The sequence below is a fragment of the Phodopus roborovskii genome, unplaced genomic scaffold (assembly GCF_943737965.1).
Source record: "Phodopus roborovskii unplaced genomic scaffold, PHOROB, whole genome shotgun sequence".
Classification (NCBI taxonomy): Eukaryota; Metazoa; Chordata; class Mammalia; order Rodentia; family Cricetidae; genus Phodopus; species Phodopus roborovskii.
The window spans coordinates 2,377,689-2,399,189 of record NW_026125675.1 but is presented as its reverse complement, the minus strand read 5'-3'; the positions used below and the strand labels follow the sequence as shown (position 1 = coordinate 2,399,189).

The 21,501-nt window shown below is 46.0% G+C and overlaps 2 protein-coding genes across 4 annotated transcripts; both read right to left on the bottom strand.

The window, feature by feature from the left end:
- Positions 1–208: 208 nt before the first annotated feature.
- On the bottom strand, positions 209–8,680 carry Atp6ap1 (ATPase H+ transporting accessory protein 1). Of its 2 annotated transcripts, XM_051178340.1 has the most exons (10): positions 8,512–8,680; positions 8,088–8,214; positions 5,415–5,489; positions 4,996–5,189; positions 4,382–4,422; positions 2,859–2,944; positions 2,265–2,503; positions 1,559–1,606; positions 1,242–1,470; positions 209–1,048 (listed from the first exon to the last, which is right to left on the bottom strand). In XM_051178340.1, the coding sequence occupies exons 1-10, from the start codon at positions 8,652–8,654 to the stop codon at positions 839–841; spliced, it is 1,392 nt and encodes a 463-aa protein (XP_051034297.1). In that variant the 5' UTR covers positions 8,655–8,680; the 3' UTR covers positions 209–838. The 2 variants fall into 2 exon arrangements, with proteins under 2 accessions (XP_051034297.1, XP_051034298.1); XM_051178341.1 differs by lacking the exon at positions 5,415–5,489.
- A 6,110-nt stretch (positions 8,681–14,790) lies between these two features.
- Tafazzin (tafazzin, phospholipid-lysophospholipid transacylase) lies at positions 14,791–21,251 on the bottom strand. 2 transcript variants are annotated; one of them, XM_051178353.1, is made up of 10 exons: positions 20,919–21,251; positions 20,632–20,760; positions 20,335–20,380; positions 20,014–20,099; positions 16,994–17,074; positions 16,873–16,914; positions 16,607–16,669; positions 16,399–16,451; positions 15,945–16,022; positions 14,791–15,828 (listed from the first exon to the last, which is right to left on the bottom strand). In XM_051178353.1, exons 1-10 carry the CDS (start codon positions 21,025–21,027, stop codon positions 15,727–15,729), a joined length of 789 nt encoding a protein of 262 aa, XP_051034310.1. In that variant the 5' UTR covers positions 21,028–21,251; the 3' UTR covers positions 14,791–15,726. The 2 variants fall into 2 exon arrangements, with proteins under 2 accessions (XP_051034310.1, XP_051034311.1); XM_051178354.1 differs by lacking the exon at positions 16,607–16,669.
- Positions 21,252–21,501: the final 250 nt, after the last annotated feature.

Here is a 21,501-nt window from a genome sequence, read left to right as displayed (position 1 = left end):
GCTGCCATTGTCAAGACTCTCCCCAAGGCCAGGAGAAATAACAGGCTTCTACCTTAACTCCTTAAGAATATCAGCTTGCTGAAGACTCTCCCACCCTCCCCCTCTTACCTCCTGCCTGACTGGACTACACCTGGGCACTTCTTCCCCTTAGCCAAGAACAAATCTACTGTCAAGTGCAGAAATGAGTGACTAAAAGCCAAGGCCCAACACATGGCAACACGTCTTTATTTTATTAGGAAGGGAAACAAAGGAGCACCCCCCCACCCACGCCTCTTGACAGGCAATCCTAGTGGGAACAAGCCTCATGGAGGTCTCTTCCTTCTCAGGCTACAGAAATAAACCCTAGTGTATAGATCATTCTTAACACATCACCCATAAAACACAACAGCCACACTGGTCAGTTGAGTAGACTTTCCATACTTCTCAAACTCAAGGAACCTCAAGTTCATTGCTGTTGCTGGTAGCTTCATAAAGCTTGGGGAGTGAGCATTAACTACACAGAAGTACTATAAACAACAAGGGATAGTAGTGGAGGGGCAAGAATAAATTAAGGGGGAAAGGGAACCATAAAATTAATGTTCCTTCCCCTCATGATGATGGAGCCTGGAAGATTTGTCTAATATCTATGAATAATATATACACTTTGTTGGTAGAAGTGGGGGATAGCCCCCAAGGAAGTCAGTCCCTCAGCAGGTTGAGAAGAAGCAAGACAGGCTGAGGGTAGTGTAGGGTTCATGCTATTAACAGGAAGAGGACAAACCCTTCTATCCATTATGCCAGAAGGTGGAAACATGACAACCTATACACCAATACTCCCTCAATCCCTCTCTGGCACAGGTCACACAATCTGTGTCAAAGTGATGGTGGGGCCCTTGTGGTCATCAAAACGATCCATGGTCTTGAGGCTGAGTATCATGTGCAGGCCGTAGGTAAAGATGAAAAGCATGAAGAGGGTGGTGAGCAGCCCCATCCAGATGCCTGGGGAGAAGAAGCCAGCACAGTCGCTAGCATAGGAGAACTGCTCACCCGTCACGTTGAAGGCCTGGATCTAGGAGACACATAGACATGGATCAGAGGGGACCACAAGTCTCTACAGACAGTAAGGGCTGGGGTTCTACAATCAGTGAATAGTCTAGACCTTCAGAGACAGCACAAGGATAGAAATTTCAGCTTCTCTGGGCCCTTCTTCCCTCCCCCTACTGCCACCAGCTTGGAGCCCACCCCCCCCCCCCCTTCAATACCTGAAAGTCATGAAGAGTCATCTGCCAGAGTGAGGGCTCGTTGGTCACAAGGAGACTGCCTTTCTTGCTCAGACTGCTGACATACTCACAGTGGAAAGAATAGATGCTGGGTCCTGTGACTTGGGAAACATTGAAATGGGCAACAGAGCCATTTCTGTGGATTTCAAGTCGTTCCATAGTAAACCAGTATCGGGCAGACACTGGGTAGAAGCGACTAGCCAGAATGAACCTGGAAGTTCAGGGTAGCAGAGGTGTCAGATGAACAGAAGACCATGGAGACATACCAAATCAGCCACACTTCAGTCACCAGAACTTACCTGAATGTCACTGTTGCACCAAAGAGTGGTTCATAGGTCAGTGAAAGCCTGTGGGGCAAGGCAGAGGGGTGCTGTCAGGCTCTAGAAGAACCTAGAGCAAGGTCCTCCTCTGATTGGGTCCAGCCTAAGCTGCCCTAGATCCATCCTTACAGTCACCTGCCAATACAGTCCCCATTTAGCAGATGGGAAAACTAAAACTCCAGTCATAACCAAATCAAGAACAGTTGGGGGATCAGCACCTAGGTTCCACATCTCCAGCTTAGGATTACTTCCCCTGGTTTCTGCTGAGTATCCTGGGCCTCTTTCAGCCCCTTCTTAAGGTCATTTACATGTCTGCTGAGTCCTCATGGATAGGAAGCCTAGAACTGGTTTTGGCAGCTGGTCTGCTATTTGCAGTCCCAGGGGTTGAGTTCAAAGAAGGGGCAGGGTCCCAAGGGACTGTGTGATGGTAATAACCCAGAGCCCAACAACCAAAGCCTGAAATGTATGGGAAGGCAAACTTGTGAGAGGCTCCCTCTCCAATAACCCCTCAAACATCACCCCATGATACTATCTTTAACCCCTTGGTGAACATACCACACAAAGACCTTCTTCACTCCCAACATATACACACCTGATCCTACATCCTTACCCTATACTGGACTCACAGTGGCAAGAAGGCCATATGTGATAACACAGTTCTTCCTTCCCTGCCTAGTATCCTTACATGGCAAAGGAGTCGTTCCAGAAGGAGCCAGTCAAGTTAAGATTCTCCACACCAAAGGTGAGGGAAGTCAAGTCTTTCCACTCGTCTTTGTATGCCACAGAGAAGTTTTGTGCCCAGAACAGGATCCTTGGAGCAGTGTCATTGTAACTCACAGGAGGATGGATCACATGTGAAGCCACCTGAGTCTGAAGCAGCTGGCGACCTAGACCCCCAGCCACCACGGGTACATCACGGGCTACCTGCAGAAATATCCAACAAGCTCTAAAAACAAAGCCTAATCCGTTGTAATCGTCTTCCTTCCCCCTGGGTATCCTGTACACCATCTGAAAGTCCCTAGCCCTGATGTTCCCATCTCCATAAACTTATGATCACTTATAGCAAATTGCATGAACACTGCCCGAGTGGCTCACAAGCAAGATGGAAAAAAAAGTCCCTGTGTATAGAGGAAGCAATCCTTTGCGAACTAATCTCCCAAGCTAAGGACTCATGGGAGGCCCTGCTTGTGACATACCCTTTCATTTCCAGGCACACTCACCAAAAACCTCACAACCCCATGCCCCAGGGACCCTGCTAGAAAAGTAGAAGAGTACGTACTCTAGAAGGGCGGACTGCAGTAAGAGCTGCGGTGTAAGGAACATCTTCAGACTTCAGTGTGCTCAGTACCTGTCCAATGACTTCATCTGAAGCATGACAGGAGAGCAGAGAGCCAAGTCACCAGTTAGCACGCTTAAATAAATACTCCACACTGTCTGCTTTAAAGACCTTCTAGACCTTGAGAAAAATCAGTGCTGTTGGTTTCCACTGAAGACCCCTAAACCCAGCTATTTCTGCTCCTACCCTCCTGTTGGAGACAACTGTGGCCTCAGAGAAACAAAATATACAGTGATATAGAGAACTCCATATCTACCTAATTTCTTTTCCATGCAGATAGACTGTCATTTACTACACAGACAAGCCCTCCTAATTGTCTTGCATAATGTTACTGGTTGCCTCAGACCTTTCAGTGGGCGATGGGTCTGTGGGGATACCAAGACTCGGATGAACAGGTCAGGAGTGGCTTCGGCTTGACAGACACAAACACACTTGAGGAGGTTTGCAACTGCTGCGATTTTTACTTCAGAGCATCAGGTTTTTATGCAGAAAGTTCAAGGAACAGATCTTTGGCCACAGTTTAAAATTTACAGACATACTATAGAAATGTCAGCAATTACTTTGGAGCATGAGATCGTAAATACATCTAAGCAACTGTGTAGCTGGGAACCTCTGTTTATTTAGGCCTGCTTGTGATCAGCTTACCAGGGATTTGATTTACTGAGTTTAGAGAATAATCATTGTCTCTAGTCAGTAAACTTTTAACAGCATTGATAAGAACACTTGTGCTGTTTTATTGATTTAGGGGCCCTAAAATCTTAGTAGTAAATCCCCACAACAGCTTTTCTGCTGGCGGGCTAATTAGGCAGGGTCATCTTGTGGGCAAATTCCTATAGCTTTAGGTATGTTAATTTATTAGGCCTTGGGCTGACACCTGAAGTCTCCACTGGCACCCTGGGATTTGTAGCTGAGGGCTTGTCTGTATCTCTTTCTGTCCCTGAAACTATATCTAAGTGTTTCCTGGGCTTCTCTGAATTAACAGTGGAGCTATAGGCGAAAGCACCCATGATCAAAAGCATTATAGCTATCATAGCACAACAAACACCTAGCACACGTTCCAGACTGTCAGTCGGGCAATCACCTACAGGGTCCTGAACCACTTTTCCCCAGGAGGCGTAACCATGTGTGGTGCGAACCTCTGGACAGGTAGCCATTGAGATTTCTCTCAGCCATTGCTACACTGTCTCTACTGGGGCTGGTGTGGCAACTGGTCTATTAAATCCATAGATTTTTTTTAGACCTGTGCAGAAACTAGATTCCAGGGTTCTTGCACAGGGGGTCATAAGGCACTTCTGTCAGGTGAAGCTGGCTGTAAAACATGGCCGGCCAGCCAGCCATTATGTACCTGCTCAGCTGTCAGCTACTCTGAAAAAACAGGGGGCCACCCTTGTAGTTAGGAGAAACCAGTTCTATTTTTCTGGCCCAAAGTCAAGATGAGGAGCTAAGTCTTCTGGGACCACACTCACCGTTGCCTGTGAGGACCTCCCTTGGAGCCATCAGACCGGAGCTATGGATAAGAAAGTGAGAGGCCCTCAGGTTGCTCTTCCCTCAAATCCAAACAGCTTGCATAGAACAGTTCTCTGAAGCTCACTACCTTTCTCTCAACCCTTCCAGCACCTCGTTCCCTGCTATCCCCACTCACCAAGCCTGTGCACTTCAGCTGCTGCCCCGACAGCCATGCAGATGCCCAGCTCAGAGCAGCTAGCCCTCCCCATACCTCTATTTGCTTCATTACCCATGCCTGGAATTCCATTCCCCTTTCACCACTTTGCAAGTACAGTCCCTGTCTACCATTTTAATAAAGAGGGCCTCATTGGGTGAAGAGGTTTTCTACAAGTAGGGACCATGTCTACCTCATTTTTGGAGGCCCAACAGGCATAACTCAGTGGTGGATACTTGTAAGTCACAGCCTAAGAGGAAGTCCTTCCTGTCTCTTCAAGGATCTTTCTGGAAGAGTCCCAAGGTGGTGAATAGGAGAATATTGTCATGTTGACTCAACTCTGCCACCAATGCTCAGAGCCCAGGACCTTACCCATATCTTGAAAAGTGCAAGGCTGGAGGCGTGCCACCCAGGCTGTACCTGGCTGTGTAGGGCAGATGGATGAGCAGCAGGGCAGGGAGGCTGGCATTGAGCTTCAGCTCCTTTAGAGTAGCTAGATCCACATGCAGGGGACTAGCCCCAAGCTTCTCCTGCAGGTAGGTGGTCAGAGTGCTGACTGCATACCAGTCCACAGCAGGAAGCACCAGTGAGGAGGGGGCCATATCCAGGGCATTCTGATGGTAGGAGAGAGGTCAAAGGCAAAATAAGCCAGGGAACAATGAGCCTAATAACTCCAACAAACCTTGCCTGGAAAGCCACACCCCACAGGGATGTCACAATTGGTCAGAAAGTATATGTCCCACATCTGACACTCACATACCCTCAAAGTCTCTGGTATTCTCTATGGGAAAGAGAGCACAGAATGTATTTCTTAGCTGGGGCTGTGAGCAAACCCTTACCTCCAGGTTAGAAAAGGCACTATCCTGCTTATTTCCAAACACACCACCGTATGCTGTGAAATCCTCAATGCTTAGCTAAAAGAGAAGTAGAAGAGATGTCACCAGGAGGGCTGGGCAATGAACAAGGACTAAGGGGGGATCCTCAGGGCTAAATATACATTATAAGTCATATTCGGCATGGAGGAGGAGAGTAAACCACCTGAACTTGTGGTGGGAGTGAGTGGAAGGCTCACTCTTTCCTCCCCAGCACTCTGAGGGCAGGGTGACAAGGCACTGAAGGTGGTCATGGGGTTGGAAATCTATGGAAAGTTAGCTTATGATAACCTATAAAGCAAGAGTCAGCCAGCAAGAACTGTGGAGGAGGGAAGGTGAAAAGAGGAAGATGACAGCAAAGAACATTTATTACATGCCTCCTAAGAGGGAAGTAGAAGTCAGAGCAAAGGAGAACATCTATGACCAGTCTGGACAGGATCCTTTTCAAGGGAAGAAGTCTTTGTCCCAACAATGTTGGTGGGAGTTAGGAGAGAGGAAAATATTGGAAAAGAATGGAGGAAACTGGAACTTCTGAGCTCCCAGGACCCCATTAACTCCAATCCCATGCCCTTCCCTCTACAATCTACAAGTATCTTAGCCCTCCTCCCTTCATCCCCCAGCTAGCTTCCTCTGGCTTTTCCTAGTTAGGCCCAAAGGTAATCTTAACCAGCTTCCCTAAACTCATTGTGTTTAGTATACATAAGCCCAGCCTCCTTTCCTAGCCTCCTCTCCTATACTCTCCTATACTCTGTACTATATATACAAGGCTTTGTTATACTCAGAACTACCACCAATCTTTGCCCCTGTGGCACCATCTCTAAGTGACCTGGAAGATCATTTCCTGTCGTTTCAATCACTCACTAGGTTCCACTCCCTTGAACTTTCTAAGAGCACTCTCTTGCCCAGAGCATCTATACCTGCTATTTTCCTGCCAGTAATGTCCCTCCTCAAAAGGCACATGACTCCCTCCTGCTAACAAGATATAACCTACTGAGACCCTGCCTAATCATACTGATATTTAAAACAGTGTCCTTTGTTATTGTGTTGCCTTAGCCTGATTCTTTCTGTAAAGGATTGACAGCATATCACATACCAATTTAGCTCTTTTTTTCAGTTTATTTTTAAAATTTTACTTATTTATTATGTATAGTGTTCTGCCTGCATGTATGCCTACAAGCCAGAAGAGGGAACCAAACCTCATTACAGATGATTAGGAGACTATTGAGCCACCATTTGGTTGCTGGGAATTGAACTCAGGACATCTGAAAGATCAACCAGTGCTCTTAACATCTGAGACATCTCTCCAGCCCCTTCCCCCCTTTTTTTTTAGTTTTTAGAGAAAGGGTTTCTCTGTGTAATAGTCCTGGCTGTCCTGGAACTTGCTCCAGGCTTTGAACTCATTGAGATCCTGCTACCTCTGCCTCTTCCTCCCGAGTGCTGGGATTAAAGACTTGTACCACCAACACTGGGCTCTTTTGAGACAGGGTTTCTCAGTATAACAGCTGTGGAACTTGCTTTATAGAACTGGCTGGCTTCAAACTCTCTGAGATCTGCCTATCTCTGCCTCCCGAGTTGTGGGATTACAGGCATGCACCTGGCTTCAAATTTAGCTCTTAACCACTTGACTTCACAAGAATGTCTACTTCTAACACAAACTAAGCACTCTATCATTGGCAAAAGAAAGAAATACCCTAAGATTGGGAGACTGTGGCTAGAGGATTTATGTAGATTATTTCTCTCACTCCCCTGATATAGGTAGCCATTTTCATTTTACACCTGTAGAAACTATGGTTTACAAAGATTATTCCATGTTCCTCAAGGCTGAAACAGGTGGTAAGACTGAGTTCCACTCTGACCTGTTATTTACTACCTTTCAAAAAGACTATTGACTAATATAATCACTACCAGCAGCAGACACAGCAACAGAGGGAGGCCACAAACAAAATGAGTCAAGCAGGCCACTACAGGGAAAGGGACAAGCATAGACTTGACATCCTCCTGAACAATAATCTTATGCTGAGCTAGAACCTTCTCATAGTCCATACTCCTGCTCTGGATGCAAACACCTGGAGTGAAAGGAAAATAGAATGCTGGCTCAGCACAAAACTGGGGGATAGGACTGATACCAAATCTGGACCTTCAGCAAGTCATTTTACCTCATCAGCATTACTTTCCTTAACAGTTAAACCAAGAAAATGATATCACTTGAGAACAGTACAAATAAAAGGATAAATAAGGGATCATTTTCCAATTACTCCTATTACAATTGTGACAGTAAAAATTACAGTTCTGGCAACCATTAGCTATTGGGAAAGTCACACTGATCTTCCCCAAAAGTGAATCTTCTCATCTGCAAAACTGAGTGATAATTCCCACCATGCTATAGTACACCAGAAAATAATGTTTAGTAATAGGTTATTATCTGATATGTGACCCCTTGCTTCCTTAAATCAAGTTCCTGACATTTCCATGGGTCTCCTGACCCCACTGAAGCATCTCGTACAGGTCTTGAAGAAAATCTAGCCACACCTGCCTACAGGTGGAACAAAATCACCACAGCTTCACCTGGGAAATGGCAGTGAGGATGGGGTGAGGTCTGCTTTCCCATGACAAAGACATAGCAGACTGGGGTAGGCTCACCTTGTCCTGCAGGAACAACAGTATATTGCGAGGGCCCAGCTCCAGGGCTGGGTCTAAGTAAGTAGAAAGCTGCATATCGCTGGTAATATGGCCCTCATGTCTGTCGGCCATAGGAGCCCACAGATCCCTAGAAGTGGACAGAAGATTCACCATCAGCTGTGATTGCGTGGCTTGAGATCCATCCAAGTCCATGGGCTCCCTGCTTCACGTAGGCCCCCCGGAGCTGAAAACTGGCCATCATGGAGCAAGGCCCTGAGTAAGACATAGTCTCCCTCTGGGCCTCGAAACCCGGTCAAGGACAGCCCAGGAGTTCAGCGAAGGCGACTCATTCACCGCGCCACACAGCACAGCCCTCCTAAACCCAACCTGGCTCCACTCAACTCGGCCCGGCCCAGCCCAACCCGACCTGGCCCGACCTGCTCACCGGTCACTCGACCACAGTACCAGGGGCACCTGCTGCTCCGCGGCCATTGCCGCTGCCACTGCCGCCAACGACAGATGCAGCCATAGGACTGGGACGAACCGTGTCCCTGTCCGCATCTGAGATACCACTGGGGCCGCCATCATAGCCTCAGCCTTTAGCGCCTGGGTCTCCGAGGCCGCTGCAGATCAGATGACCGTCATCTCCACCCGAGCCCCGCCCACATTGATCTGGAAGGGGGCGGCCTTCTCCCATACTCTCCTCTGATTGGGTCAAGATCATGCCATTCATGACCAGTCCTTCTCACTGGTTGGCTGTACAGGTCTCCAGTCGCGCACGCTCCTTGTGAGAAAGGAGGCGGGACTGAGCACTACCGGCTACTACCTGGCTCAGCTGGGCGGGGTGGTTCTATAGAGCCCCATTCTCTAATATTTGCCCTTTTCTGCGTTCGTCTTAAAGTCGCAAGACTGGATCTTTTTCTAAAGATAGACCCTCCGTCTGGTGCATATGAAAAACTGCAATCCCTTAGAATGAGAAGAGCCTCCACTGTTCTATCAGGGGAACAATAGCCAGAGCTTAAAATGGGCAGAATGCAGGAGGATCTAGAAAAAGAGAACAGATGCAACTTCAGAAAGGAGGGGAAAACCCAGGCTGTAGCCGGGTCTGAAGGAAAACATTAAGTAACAATGTCAGTGTCATTTGCCACTAAAAGGCAGATAATAAATACGATGAGAGCAGAACACTGTTTCTTTTTATGTAGCAACACTTGCTAACTTTGGCAATGACGATCCCACCGTAAATTAGGGAAGATGATACATGGGAGCATTATCCTTCCTTGTGATTTGCCTTAAAGGAAGAACTAACAGAAAATGGAAGTCACAAGCACAAATGAATTGACATTTCTCTTCTTCTCCTTCTCCTTTCTCTTCTTCTTTTAAAGACAAGGTTATGGTAGGAATAAAATTCACTATGCAAACCTCAACCTTTCAAGTGCTAGGATTACAACTATGAGCCAAAAAAAAAATGTGAGCCCCCAAATATGCCTACATCTCTGTGCCAATTTTATTTCCTGGTATGTTGATTATCTTTACAAATACTAAACTCATTCCCACAGTACTACACAAAAAGAAAAGAAATTGGGCATCAGTGGTGCCTGCCTTTAATCCCAGCACTTGGGAGGTATAGGCAGGCAGATCTCTGACATTTCAGGGCCATCTTGGTCTACAAAACATATTCCAGGATAGCCAGGGCTACACAGCTACACAGAGAACCCCTGTCTCAAAAAACAACAAAGAAAGAAAGAAAAGGAGAGGAAGAAAGAAAGGAAGGAAGAACATTTATATTTTTGTGATGGACACACATAGCCTAGGGTGGCCTCAAACTCACTATGTAGGCAATGCTTGAATTTCTGGTCCTCCTGTTTCCAGCTCCTCTAAATGTTGCATGCCACTATGCTAGACAAAGGAGAAAAACATAGATGCAGAATGGGTAGAGGACAGATGAACAGATACCCTGTAGTGATGCAGCTACAAGCCAAGGACATATAAGGATTTCTGACACCACCAGGGAAGAACAGACAAACAAGAACCAATTCTCTCCTAGAGACTTCAGAGCAAACTCAGCTCCACCAACACCATGATTTTTGACTTGCAGTCTACAAAAGTATCAGAAAAGAACTATGTTTTGGGCTGGAGAGATGGCTCAGCAATTAAGAGCACTGGCTGAGTTCAAGTCCCAGCAACTACATGGTGGCTCACCATCTATAATGAGATATGGTGCCCTCTTCTGGCATGCAGGCAGAAGAACGTATAAACAATAAAACATTTTTTAAAAAGTCTTTTAAAAAAGAACAGAACTGTTTTGTTTTAAGCTAGCTAGTTTGTGGCACTTTGCTACAGCACCCTAGGGAACTAATATGATATATATTTGGTACATCTTTATGTTGGGAGCCGGCCTTGAGTCACATCCTCTTGCAGAATTACTTACACCTTAAAACTCTAATTGAACCTTATCTTGGTAAAACAGAAAACTGCTAAAAAAAAAAAAAAAAAAAAAAAAAGCAGTCTGTTCCATTCAACCCAGGAACTGAGATGAACCAAGACACCAGGAACTGAGATTAAACAGACATTTATGGCCTGGGACAATACCAGAGCCCCAGAGTCAGCACAGCTACCCCTCCCCATTTCCTCCCTGCTTTGCTTTAAAAACTCCTCTTTGTGCCTAATAAAGTGAGACCTTGACAAGCATTGCTTGGTCTCGTTCCTTCTTTCTCTCCCATTATTTTCAGGTTCTAGCCCACCTCGATTCATGAATAACTAGGCCCCGCTGGTCGGGGCATCTTTATAGAAAAAAAAAAAATAAAAAAAATAACGTAAGAAGAGTGTTTAAGAGTGTTTGTTGGGACAAGCAGTGGAAGTGGCACACACCTTTAATTCCAGCACTCAGGAAGTAGAGGCAGGCAGATCTCTGTGAGTTTGAGGCCAGCCTGGTCTAACAACTAGTTCCAGGACAGCCAGAGCTACACAAAGATACCCTGTCTCAATAAACCAAAAAGTAATAAACTCATCGGAACATGGTAATACCTGCCTGTGCCCCCAGCACTTGGAGGCAAGAGGATAAGGTGATCAAAGCCAGATTTGGCTACATAAGGCCAGCCTGAGATATGTGAGACCTTGTCTCAAAATTTAAAAAATAAGAGTAGCCAGGAGGTGGTGGAGCAAGCTCATAATCCCAGTACCTGGGAGGCAGAGGGCAGCAGATCTCTGAGTCTGAGATCAGCCTGGCCTACAGGGTGAATTTCAGAATAGCCAGGACTACACAGAGAAACCCTGTCTGAACAAAACAACTCTATATATAAATAAAATAAAAATAAGTAGTTATATACCTTTCCAGGGCATGGTGACACAGCCATGTAATCAGCAGCACTTGGAAGGTAGAGACAGGAGTATCAGGTCATCCTTGGGTACATAATGAGTTCAGACCCACTTGTACCAGCATATACACAAGGACAGACACATTCCTGGGGTGGGGGTATTCCTCTTTTTATTCAACATTTTTTTTTTATTTCTTGTTTTTTGTTTTGTTTTGTTTTGTTTTTGTTTTTTAAGGGTTAGAATTAAACCTAGGCATTCAGGGCCTCCCTCTCACATTCTAGGTAAATGCTCATTGAGCAGCCACATTTCCAGCCCTTTCTTTCTTTTGGTTTGGTTTTTTGTTTAGTTTTGTTTTTCAAGACAGATTTCTCTGTGTAAGAGTCCTGGATGTCCTAGAATTAGCTCTGTAGATCAGGCTGTCCTCGAACTCACAGATCCACCTGCCTCCGTCTCCGGAGTGCTGAGATCAAAGGTGTGTGTATAACATCACCACCCAACTTTGAATTTTTCTGTCCCTGCCTCTGCTTCCAGAATTCTGCAATTAAAGGAAGGCTTGTGCCTGGCTGAAAGTTATATTCTTTTTTGTTTGTTTTGTTTTGTTTTGTTTTGTTTTGTTTTAGAGATAGGCTTTCAGGTAGCCCAGAAAGGGTCTGAATTTGCTATATAGCCAAGGATGGTCTGAATTCCTACTCTTTCTGCCTCCACCTACAAAATGCAAGCATTAGTGGTATTTGTCATCATGCCTGGCTTACTATTTGTTTGAAACTGTTTTGCAGCCCAAGCTGGCCTTGAACTTGAGTTTATCCTCAAAAGGGCTAAAATTATAGGCATGAACCACCATCACAAACTTGGTTTTATCTTACCTCTGTCCCATTTCCCTCATACTCTTTGCTTCCCAACTGCCAAATGGTGCACAGCTCTGTTCCATTATGCCACCCCCATCATAATGCTCTCAAAAGCCTACAGTGATGGGATCAAGTGACCATGATTGAAACATTCAAACTCTAAAAGCAGAAGCCAATAAATTCCTCCTTTAAGTTTATTTCTCTCAAGTATTTTGTCACAACAGAAAGCTCAGAAAATCATTCATTGCTGGTAGGAATGCAAACAGAATAGCTACTTTGGAAGATTGGATGTTGGCTTCTAACAAAATTAAACATATTCTTGCCATATAATTCAGCAAGCATATTCCTTGGTACTTACCCAAATGAGTTAAAAGTGCACATTTATGCATTGGTGGCACAGGCCTTTAAATCCAGCATTCGGCCCAGAGGCAGGTGAATCTCAGTGAGTTCGAGGCCAGCCTGGTCAACAGAGCTAGTTCCAGGACAGGCTCCAAAGCAATACAGAGAAACCCTGTCTCTGTCTCAAAAAAAAAAAAAAAAAAAAAAAAAAGGGGGGGAGTGTATATTCATAGAAAAAATTGCACAATGATGTTTAGAGAATTTAAAATCATAATCTTGGTGGAGGGGCTGTGACTATCAAACACAGCAAGAGAGAGATCACTGTCACATCCGAGATGCCTTTCTCCAAAAGATATTTGAAATATCTCACCAAGAAATACCTGAAGAAGAACAATCTTTGAGACTAGTTGCGTGTTGTTACCAACAGCAAAGAAAGCTATGAGCTGTGCTACTTCCAGATTAACCAGGACGAAGAGGACAAAGGTAAAGATGCATTAGTCTGCAATGTTTTGTATTAATTCTTAAATAAAATTTAGGAACAACAACAACAAAAAAGCAGTAGAATCCAGGTACACTGTTAAAGCAATAAACACTCTTAACTGCCAAACCATTTCTTCAGCATCCTGTCTGTGTGTATATGTGCATGTACACATATATATGGGCATGTGAGTGTCATGGCATGTGTGAAGAGGTTATGAGCTACAACTTTCAAGCTGTTTCTTCTCTCCTTCCATTATGTGAGTTCTGGGCATCTAACTTAGGTTAACAGGCTTGGCAGAATACCTTTACTTGCTCATGCATCTAGCTGGCCCTACTTTTTCATTTTGATAAAGGGACTCACATAGTCCAGGCTGGCCCTAAACTTACTATATAGCCAAAGACCTTGAACTTCACAACTGCTGGGATTATAGGTTTGTATCATCATATCACCAGTAAGCGGTGTGTGTGTTAGAATAGAATTATAATATAGGATATAAAGTTTAAAACTCCTAAAGAAATGTAGCTAACATTTCTCAAATGGATACAAAATAAATACATGAGAAGGGGATGTTACCCTTGGGTCTATGTTGTATGGTTCACTTTTACATGTATTCTATCCCCACAAAATGATGTTTTCTTCTCAAAATTTTTTAATCGTCCTCTCGACAGCCACATGCCTTTAATCCCAGCACTTGGGAGACAGAGGCAGGCAGATTTCAGGAAGTTCAAGGCCAACCTGGTCTACAAAGTGAGTTCCAGGACAGCCAGGACTCTTACAGAGTAAAACCCTGTCTCAAAAAACAAAAACAAAAACAACAACAAAAAAAAACAACAAAAGTCCTCTCTTCCAAGACAGGATCTCACTGCGTAGCCTTGGCTGGTTTGGAACTCACTGTGTAGACAATGCTGGACTTGAATTCAGAGACCCACCTTGTGGTAGTTTGGTGTTACTATGGGGTTGGGCTTTGAGATCTCCTATGTTCAAGCTATGCCCAATGTGGACATACTCTTTCTGCTGCCTGTGCATCAAGAGGTAGAACTCTCAGCTTTTTCTCCAGTACCATGTCTGCCTGCACGCCACCATGTCTCACCATGATGACAATGGACTAAACTTCTGAAAATGCAAGGCACACACATTAAATGTTTTCCTTTATTGGACTTGTTGTGGCCAAGTGTGTTGGCACACACCTTTAGTCCCAACACTGGGAAGTAGAAGCAGGCAGATCTCTGTGAGCTCCAGGACAGCCTGGTCTACAACCCCCCCCCCCAAAAAAAAAAAGTGCACCACCATACACACCTAATTTTCCTCTTGAGATATGTTCTCACTATGTAGCTCTAGCTGGCCTGGAACTTATCAGACCAGGCTGGCCTTGAACTCAGAGATCTGCCTGCCTCTACCTCTCATGATTGACTCTCATTCAGTATCTCAGGCCAACCTTGAACATGTGACAATACTCCTCCTTCATCCTCTCCAATGCTCAGGTGTGCACTACCATGTATGACTTCACTTGAGGTTTTCAAGCTAGTTTATTAGTCTTTATTAGTCTTGTTTTGCCACCATTATTTATGAATCTGTACTCCTGCCAAATAGTTATAGGGCTTATGGGTGATAATGGTAGTCTTGAGTAGCCAGTGCACAGAGAGATACCAATGTCAATCTATTTAAATGATTTCACTGTATCCAAGCTGTTTGCTTGTCCAGCAAAGCACTTCTCATCTGCATTCCTACACAGAAGACAGAGGAATAGTGGTATAACACAAATACTTTATTACTCTAAAAACATGAAAACCCAGATCTCAGTACATAGGCGATGTCAAGGAAAGAGGTTAGAGAAGTGGGTAGGTCCTGATATTGGGGTTTCATGATCAGGTCTTGGGGGCCCTATTTCTGCCATCTAGCAGAAACATCTACTTAAGTTTAGCTGGGCCTAAATACTGGCCAAGACTTGCTCTTGTCTGGGGCCACCCAAGCACAAACCTTGAAGTAGGAGAAGCTCAGGTAAAAGAATGACATGGCTGACAGCCATCCCTGAGGAGGTTGTGAGCAGCTCCTGGGCAAAGGTAGACAAGTGGTAGCTCATCCAAGGGGCCATTTGGGTACTCTTTCTGCATCTATGGCCAGACACCAATTCTCCTACTATTTGCTCAACTGCCTGCTTTGTTTACTTCCAATGCTAGCCCCTGAGAGATGTGAGGAGGCCAGCCCCTGCCTAAAAGTCTTACTCCCTTCTCTACCAAGTGTAAGGGACAGCCAAGACTTTTCTTTTAGCCCAAGAGACCCAGAGGAGTAAGATGCTCGAAGATAAGAAAGGGTATTCAGGCCAGGTAGTGATAGCACACACCTTTAATCCCAGTACTCGGGAGGCAGAGGCAGTTGGATCTTTATGAGTTTGAGGCCAGCCTGGTCTAGAAAGATAGTTTCAGGACAGCCAAGACTACACAGAGAAACCCTGTCTCAAAACAAAGAAAGAAAGGGTAGCTGGTAGGGATTATGAGCCAATGTATCTGAGTTAAAAGTATCAGTCCACCTCCTAGCCTCAGTTTTGTGCAGGGAAGAATCTCAAAGACAGTACAGAGGCAAGTAGGCTTGGGCAGGGTCCTGTACCACCACTTTCCAAGCACTGGAGGGTCCAGTGCTGCCTTGGCTAAGGACTTCAGGGCACAGACTGGATAGGCAAAGCCTATCTTCCAGGCTGGAAATGGTTGTGGAGCTGTTCCGCCTGCATCTTCAGCCGCTGGAATTCCTCTTGAATGAAGTCTGTGAGGGCTTTCCGCATCTCCACCTGAGAGCAAGGATGATGGTGGCCTGCACTCCTCAGAGACCATGGCTGAGGTACCCTGGGAATCTGAGGGGCTGGGAAGGCCAAGGACAGCTAGGGAACCTTAGGTGGAAACTCACAGCTGACTTGTTTTCTGCCCGGAGCCGCTCAAGCACAGGGAGTGCACTGAAAGGCTTCCCAATCAGCACGGTGATTTTCTGTAAGGAGGCAGGCCATCAAGGATGACAAGGAGCCTATGGTTCCAGCCCAAACAATGTGGGTAGTCAGTGCCCTGCCCTGCCACTGCTCCTGAAAGCCACTTTCCAAGCTAAGCTTGGTGTTATGGAAGGAACAGCCTAACCCTGGGATCCATCCTATCAATAACTATCATGCCCCACTTTGTCTCCCACCTCCACCAGATTTTCAGTTCTTATTCTAAACTCCTTGCTTCTAGAAAAGCCTCCCCCACCCCTCCCCACATACATGTTCATGTTCATCAAATCCTCAACCAATCTTTTATAGTATGGGCTAGGATACATAGGGAAGATAGCAGACAAGTAGACAGACAGACAAGAGTCAGCAGTGCCTACCCACCTGTCCAAATCGGGGGAAATAGGGTGGGCTATTAGGGAGGACATCATTCATTCCTGTAGCACAGTGGATAGAAAGCCAGCCATTGGAGGAAACAGTACACCAGGGTACCAGAGAGAGCCCCAGGCATTTCTCTCAGCCATCCAACAACCCACAACCCCCTTAAAAACATCTAAGGAAGTCCCTTCCCTACCCCCAGCCCCTGGCTCACCAACATGCCATAGTGGCAGGATGATGGGGTTTAGATGACACTCAGCAATGAGCCGTCCAATTCCTACTTAGGAGAGAGGCAGAAGCATTAGCACAAGTTGAGCTAAGCTTCCCTGTCAGTCTCTGGCCAATGTCACTTCTACTGTCTCTCAATTAAAGAATAGTTCTTGACTCACCACCAGTCCCCTTCCCACTGTTCCTGACACACCCACAAGAGGGGAATGAATGGGGAACTTGGCTGTGTGAGCTTGACCAGCAAACACTTACCCCACTTGAAGCGCAGGAACTCAGAACTCATGTTTACTTTCCCTAGTGAGAGAACACAGAGACAAGGCTTGAAACCTGAAACCATATTTGCTAAAGGGCCCTGACCAAGCACCCAACTGACCTTCTGGAAAGATGTGTACCCAGTCCCCATGGTTAAGTTTCTCCAAAATGAAGTCCATCCCTTTCTGGTAGACACCATCTCCTGCAGAAAAAGGTCTGGTCTCTTTGATCCATTCTTGAGGGAATATATCAAGCTCTCCAAACCTCAGTGAAGTAGATTCACACATTGAGGCCTACTCCAGATTCATCCTCATTACGATGAAGGCAACAGTTCACCCCCCCCCCCCCAATAGCATCAACCATAGATACCTCCAACAACTACTTCCAGAGCCTGTTCCTCCCTGCTACCCTGGCCCTTCACATTTTTGGTTTGACCACATCCTCCTCTCAAAATGGGCATGGTGGCTCACGCCTATAATCCCAGCACTTGGGAAGCTGAGGCAGAAGAGCTGCTGTTGAGTTTGAGGTCAGGATGGGCCATAGAGTAATATCCTGTATCAAAACAAAACAATGTCCTCTCAACTTCTTAGTGTCTGTCATTTGTAAACAACACCTTCTTTTTCTTTTTTTGAGACAGGTATTACTATGTAACCCAGGCTGGCCTCAAACTGATGCCAAACTTCAGCTTTCCTGGTGCTGGAATTACAGGTATACATCAAGACACTTGGCTAGACAGTATCTCTTATTGAAATGATAACATGGTAACTTCTTCATCTCCCTCTGCCCCTATGGCCTGCCCTTCTGGAATCTACCCCCCTCCCCCCAAAACACACCCATTTGCTGACTCCAGATCAGCTCCAGGGCATCTCTACTCTTTGGATGACATTGCTTCGACCTTCCTTGACATTTCTGGGCCAAAGGAGAACACTTCACTAATCAGAAAACAGAGAAGAGACTGGGAAACTTTGATGGACCAACCAGTATTTCAAGGCTAGCCTTGAAATGAAATCATGTCTCAAAAAACAAACAAAAAGATTGAAAACAAAAACTAAAAACAGGAGTCAAGCTGCCCTGAGGCTAGTAAAACCTTGGAGATATAAGATGGTAACATTAGATTGAGGAAAGGCAACAACACAAACCTGGATTATCCAGGTAGCCCAGCTATCAGCCACCCTATAGATAATAGGGGCCTAATACCACTTGCTGGCTAGCAACCTTGAATCACCTGGACATTGTAAGACTCTCCACAATAGTGGAAGAATAACCATAGGGTGGACAGAACCAGGAAAGGGAAGGAGCTTGAAAGGATGGGTAAAAATCCTAAACTTATAAAATGGGGTGGGGGGTATCTCACAAGAGACAGAGCAACATTGGGGCTATCTCAGATCAGTACACTAAGAACTGCCTTTACTGCTGGGCATTGGTGTTGCACACCTTTAATCCCAGCACTCATGAGGTAGAGACAGGCAGATCTCTGTGAATTCAAGGCCAGCCTGGTCTACAGAGTTAGTTCCAGGACAGGCTCCAAAGCAATAGAGAAACCCGGTCTTGAACCCCCCCCCAAAAAAAAGCCTTGTCTTTCCATTGTTCACTGTAAGCCTTTTGTTTGGAAGATGTGGTTAGGGGTTCAGGAGTCTCAGCCCAACCTCAACAGGGACATGATCTGGCAGCTCACTCAGGGGCCAGAAACGGGAATGATTTCAGGGAACAGAAAGAGACAAAAGGAATCTGCTTGGGATGGTAGTATGTAGCCAAGGGTGGTCACTAAATGTGCTTGCTCCTCTAACAAAACCCACTGGTATATACCCTATGAGCTTGAAACTGGGAAGTAAAAAGGATAATATGCCTTTAGAACAGCAGCTTGGTTTTTAGTTTTTGTAAATGCTATTTCTATTTTTGTAAAATCATTTCGATGCTTAAAGGTAAACATACAAAGTCTTAGGCTTAGAGAAAAATGGTTGTTTAACACATAAACAGTATCACAAAATCTGTTTCACTCACATGTAATTAGATTACATTTTTTGTTGTTTTTCAAGACAGGATTTCTCTGTATAGCTTTGGAGTCTTTCCTGGAACTTGCTCCATAGCCCAGGCTGGCCTTGAACTCACATAGACTCACTCACCTCGAAGCTGGTGATTAGATTATCTTTGTTGTCCTTGAAATTAATGCTTCATTTTCTACTTTTTGTTTTATACTTTTTATGATGCTGGGGATAGAACTCAGGGCTCTGTACCAGCTAACTACAAACTGTACCCAAGTTACACCTCCAGCCCTTGATTTCTCTGTATGTGGGCACACAATGTGTATACACATGGACTCACACTTTCTTGAGACAAGGTCTCTATCTGTAGCCCAAGTTTGTCTCAAATTCATGTAAACCACCTATTTCCACCTACCAAATACAGGGACTAGAGACATAGGCCATCATACCTGGCTTTTTTGTTTTGAGACAGGGTTTCTCTATGTAGCCCAGGGTGTTTTGGAAGTAGGTCTGAAGAGAGGGCTGGCCTCAAATTCAGAGATTCGTCTGCCTGTGCCTCCCAAATGCTGGGGTTAAAGATGTGTACCACTACTGCTGGCTTATTTGCCCATCTTTAGACTTTTTCTTTCATTCTTTGCTTGAAAAGAAAACTGCTTCCCCAGAGGAAAGGAAAATGTGGATCTGAATTCTAAATTTACCCAAGGTCAGTCAGTCTATGACCTTGGACTTCTGATATCTAGAAAATCTGAGCCCTATCTGATCCCTATTCTCCAGATAGGTGTTTGTGAAAAGTACTGAGTGATCATTCAATCCCAGGTTCCTCACTTCACCAGTCTGTTTGCTCTCCCAGAAACAAACCCTCAGGCTTTCAATACACTGCCATCATAAAGTGATGGCACCACACACCTCTCCCCAAAAGCAGTAGTAAATACAGAAGGGAAGGCAAACAAAAGCTTCCTTAAATTCTCATGCTAGAGTTCTGAGCAATCCTCAGGCAACTGCAGAGAACTTAAGAGGCCATCCTTCTCCCTACCCTCTGCCACCCATACTGTCATACTATGGCTCTTCTGATTCCTTCTAAGACAAAGACACTGACCACCAGCTAGTTTCCTTACCCCCAAGGGTAAGGACGGACGTGGCTCCCAGAGGAGCAGCTCACCTCGACACACAGGCACACATTTGCCCAAGCTGAAGAAATGGGAGTGCAGCTCCTTGGTGAAGCAGATGTCTGCAGCTGCTGGGGTCCTAGAGCAACAACAGACCCAGTCATCCCTGCCTTCCTAGTCCTTGTCCCCAACTCTCCCCACCCAGTACAATGCCTGCCATCATCAATGTCATACAGAATGAAGCTTAAGAGAAGGGCCTGTGGGGCCCCACCCATGCCCTTCCTGGAATGCTGGATGCAACCTCCTGAGCAGAAGAGGAAGGCAAATATGGGCAGAAATATGTGGGCCACTTCAAGGGGCCTATTGCTCCTCACCAACGCATCAATTTCAGGTTCCATATGTGACGGAGTTTCAGGATCCCTAGGAAAAAGGAAAGCTCTTGATGTGACATGGCCACTTCCACATTTCTTCTAACTTTCTGATATCCTGTCCAAATAACATTGTCTGGAGGAATCCTAAGGGAGACACAAAAATTCCAGCATCTAGGCACTATATCCCACAAATAATGCCATGGTTTTATAAAGAGCCTAGAGAGAAGTGAATCTATTCTGTGTTTGGCTGGGGCCTGTTCCTCTTTTGCCTCCCTGAACCCAAGCACACGAGCACATTACCCCAGAGATGAGGGTCATCCATGCAGGATTGGTGGTTGGAGACAGTGATGAGGGGGGTGGAAGGGCCTCGGTTCTCAATGAGCTCATACAGAACTTCTTTGTTGTGCACGGTGAGTTGGTTCATGTACTCTGGGAAGAGAATTCCGTCTCAAGCTCTTGCTCATCTCCACCTGCCCAGGGATTCTTTCAGTGCCAGAAGAGACCCTGTCACATTCCCAGCACCCAAAACAAAATCCAACTCTAGTCAGGCTGACGGACGGACTCTGCCTTGGCCTTTGGCCACTCACTGGTCCAGAAGCAGCTATAGGTGCCCACCAGGCCCATGACGACGCTACTGGCTATGGTCCAGGTGAGCCGGGGCACCGCGGGGAACGGCCACTTCACGTGGAGGGGCATCTCCTTCAGTCCCGACCCCGCAGTCCGGAGCTCCTTCTGCCCCGAGCCAGCCCGTGTCCTCCACCGCTCAGGAAGAGGGATCTCCGGCAGACTAGCAGAGGGTTAGACTAAGTTCACCTCGTGGGACAGCTCAGAGTCTCCTTAGCACCGCTCTCTGGACAGAGAGGAGTCGCCACTTAAGCCAGCAGTCAGGGTTGCTGTGGAGAACCATACGAATCAGGAGCTTGCCTTGGCGGCGGCCTGACGATCCACGAACCCGCCGGAAAGCGAGCCGGAAAAGCTCCTCGCCTGTTGTCGTAAAACAGGCCTAGGTCGCCTGACGGCTGCCAGGGGCAAGTCTACGCCAGCCTCGCCCCGCCCCCTTCCCTTCAGGGTCTTGGTTAGAGACCTCCATAAGCTCCACACCTGGTTGGTTCCTAAACTCTACATGACGTGAGCTACACAGCACCATTGCCTGAAGCAACTCAAGGCCTA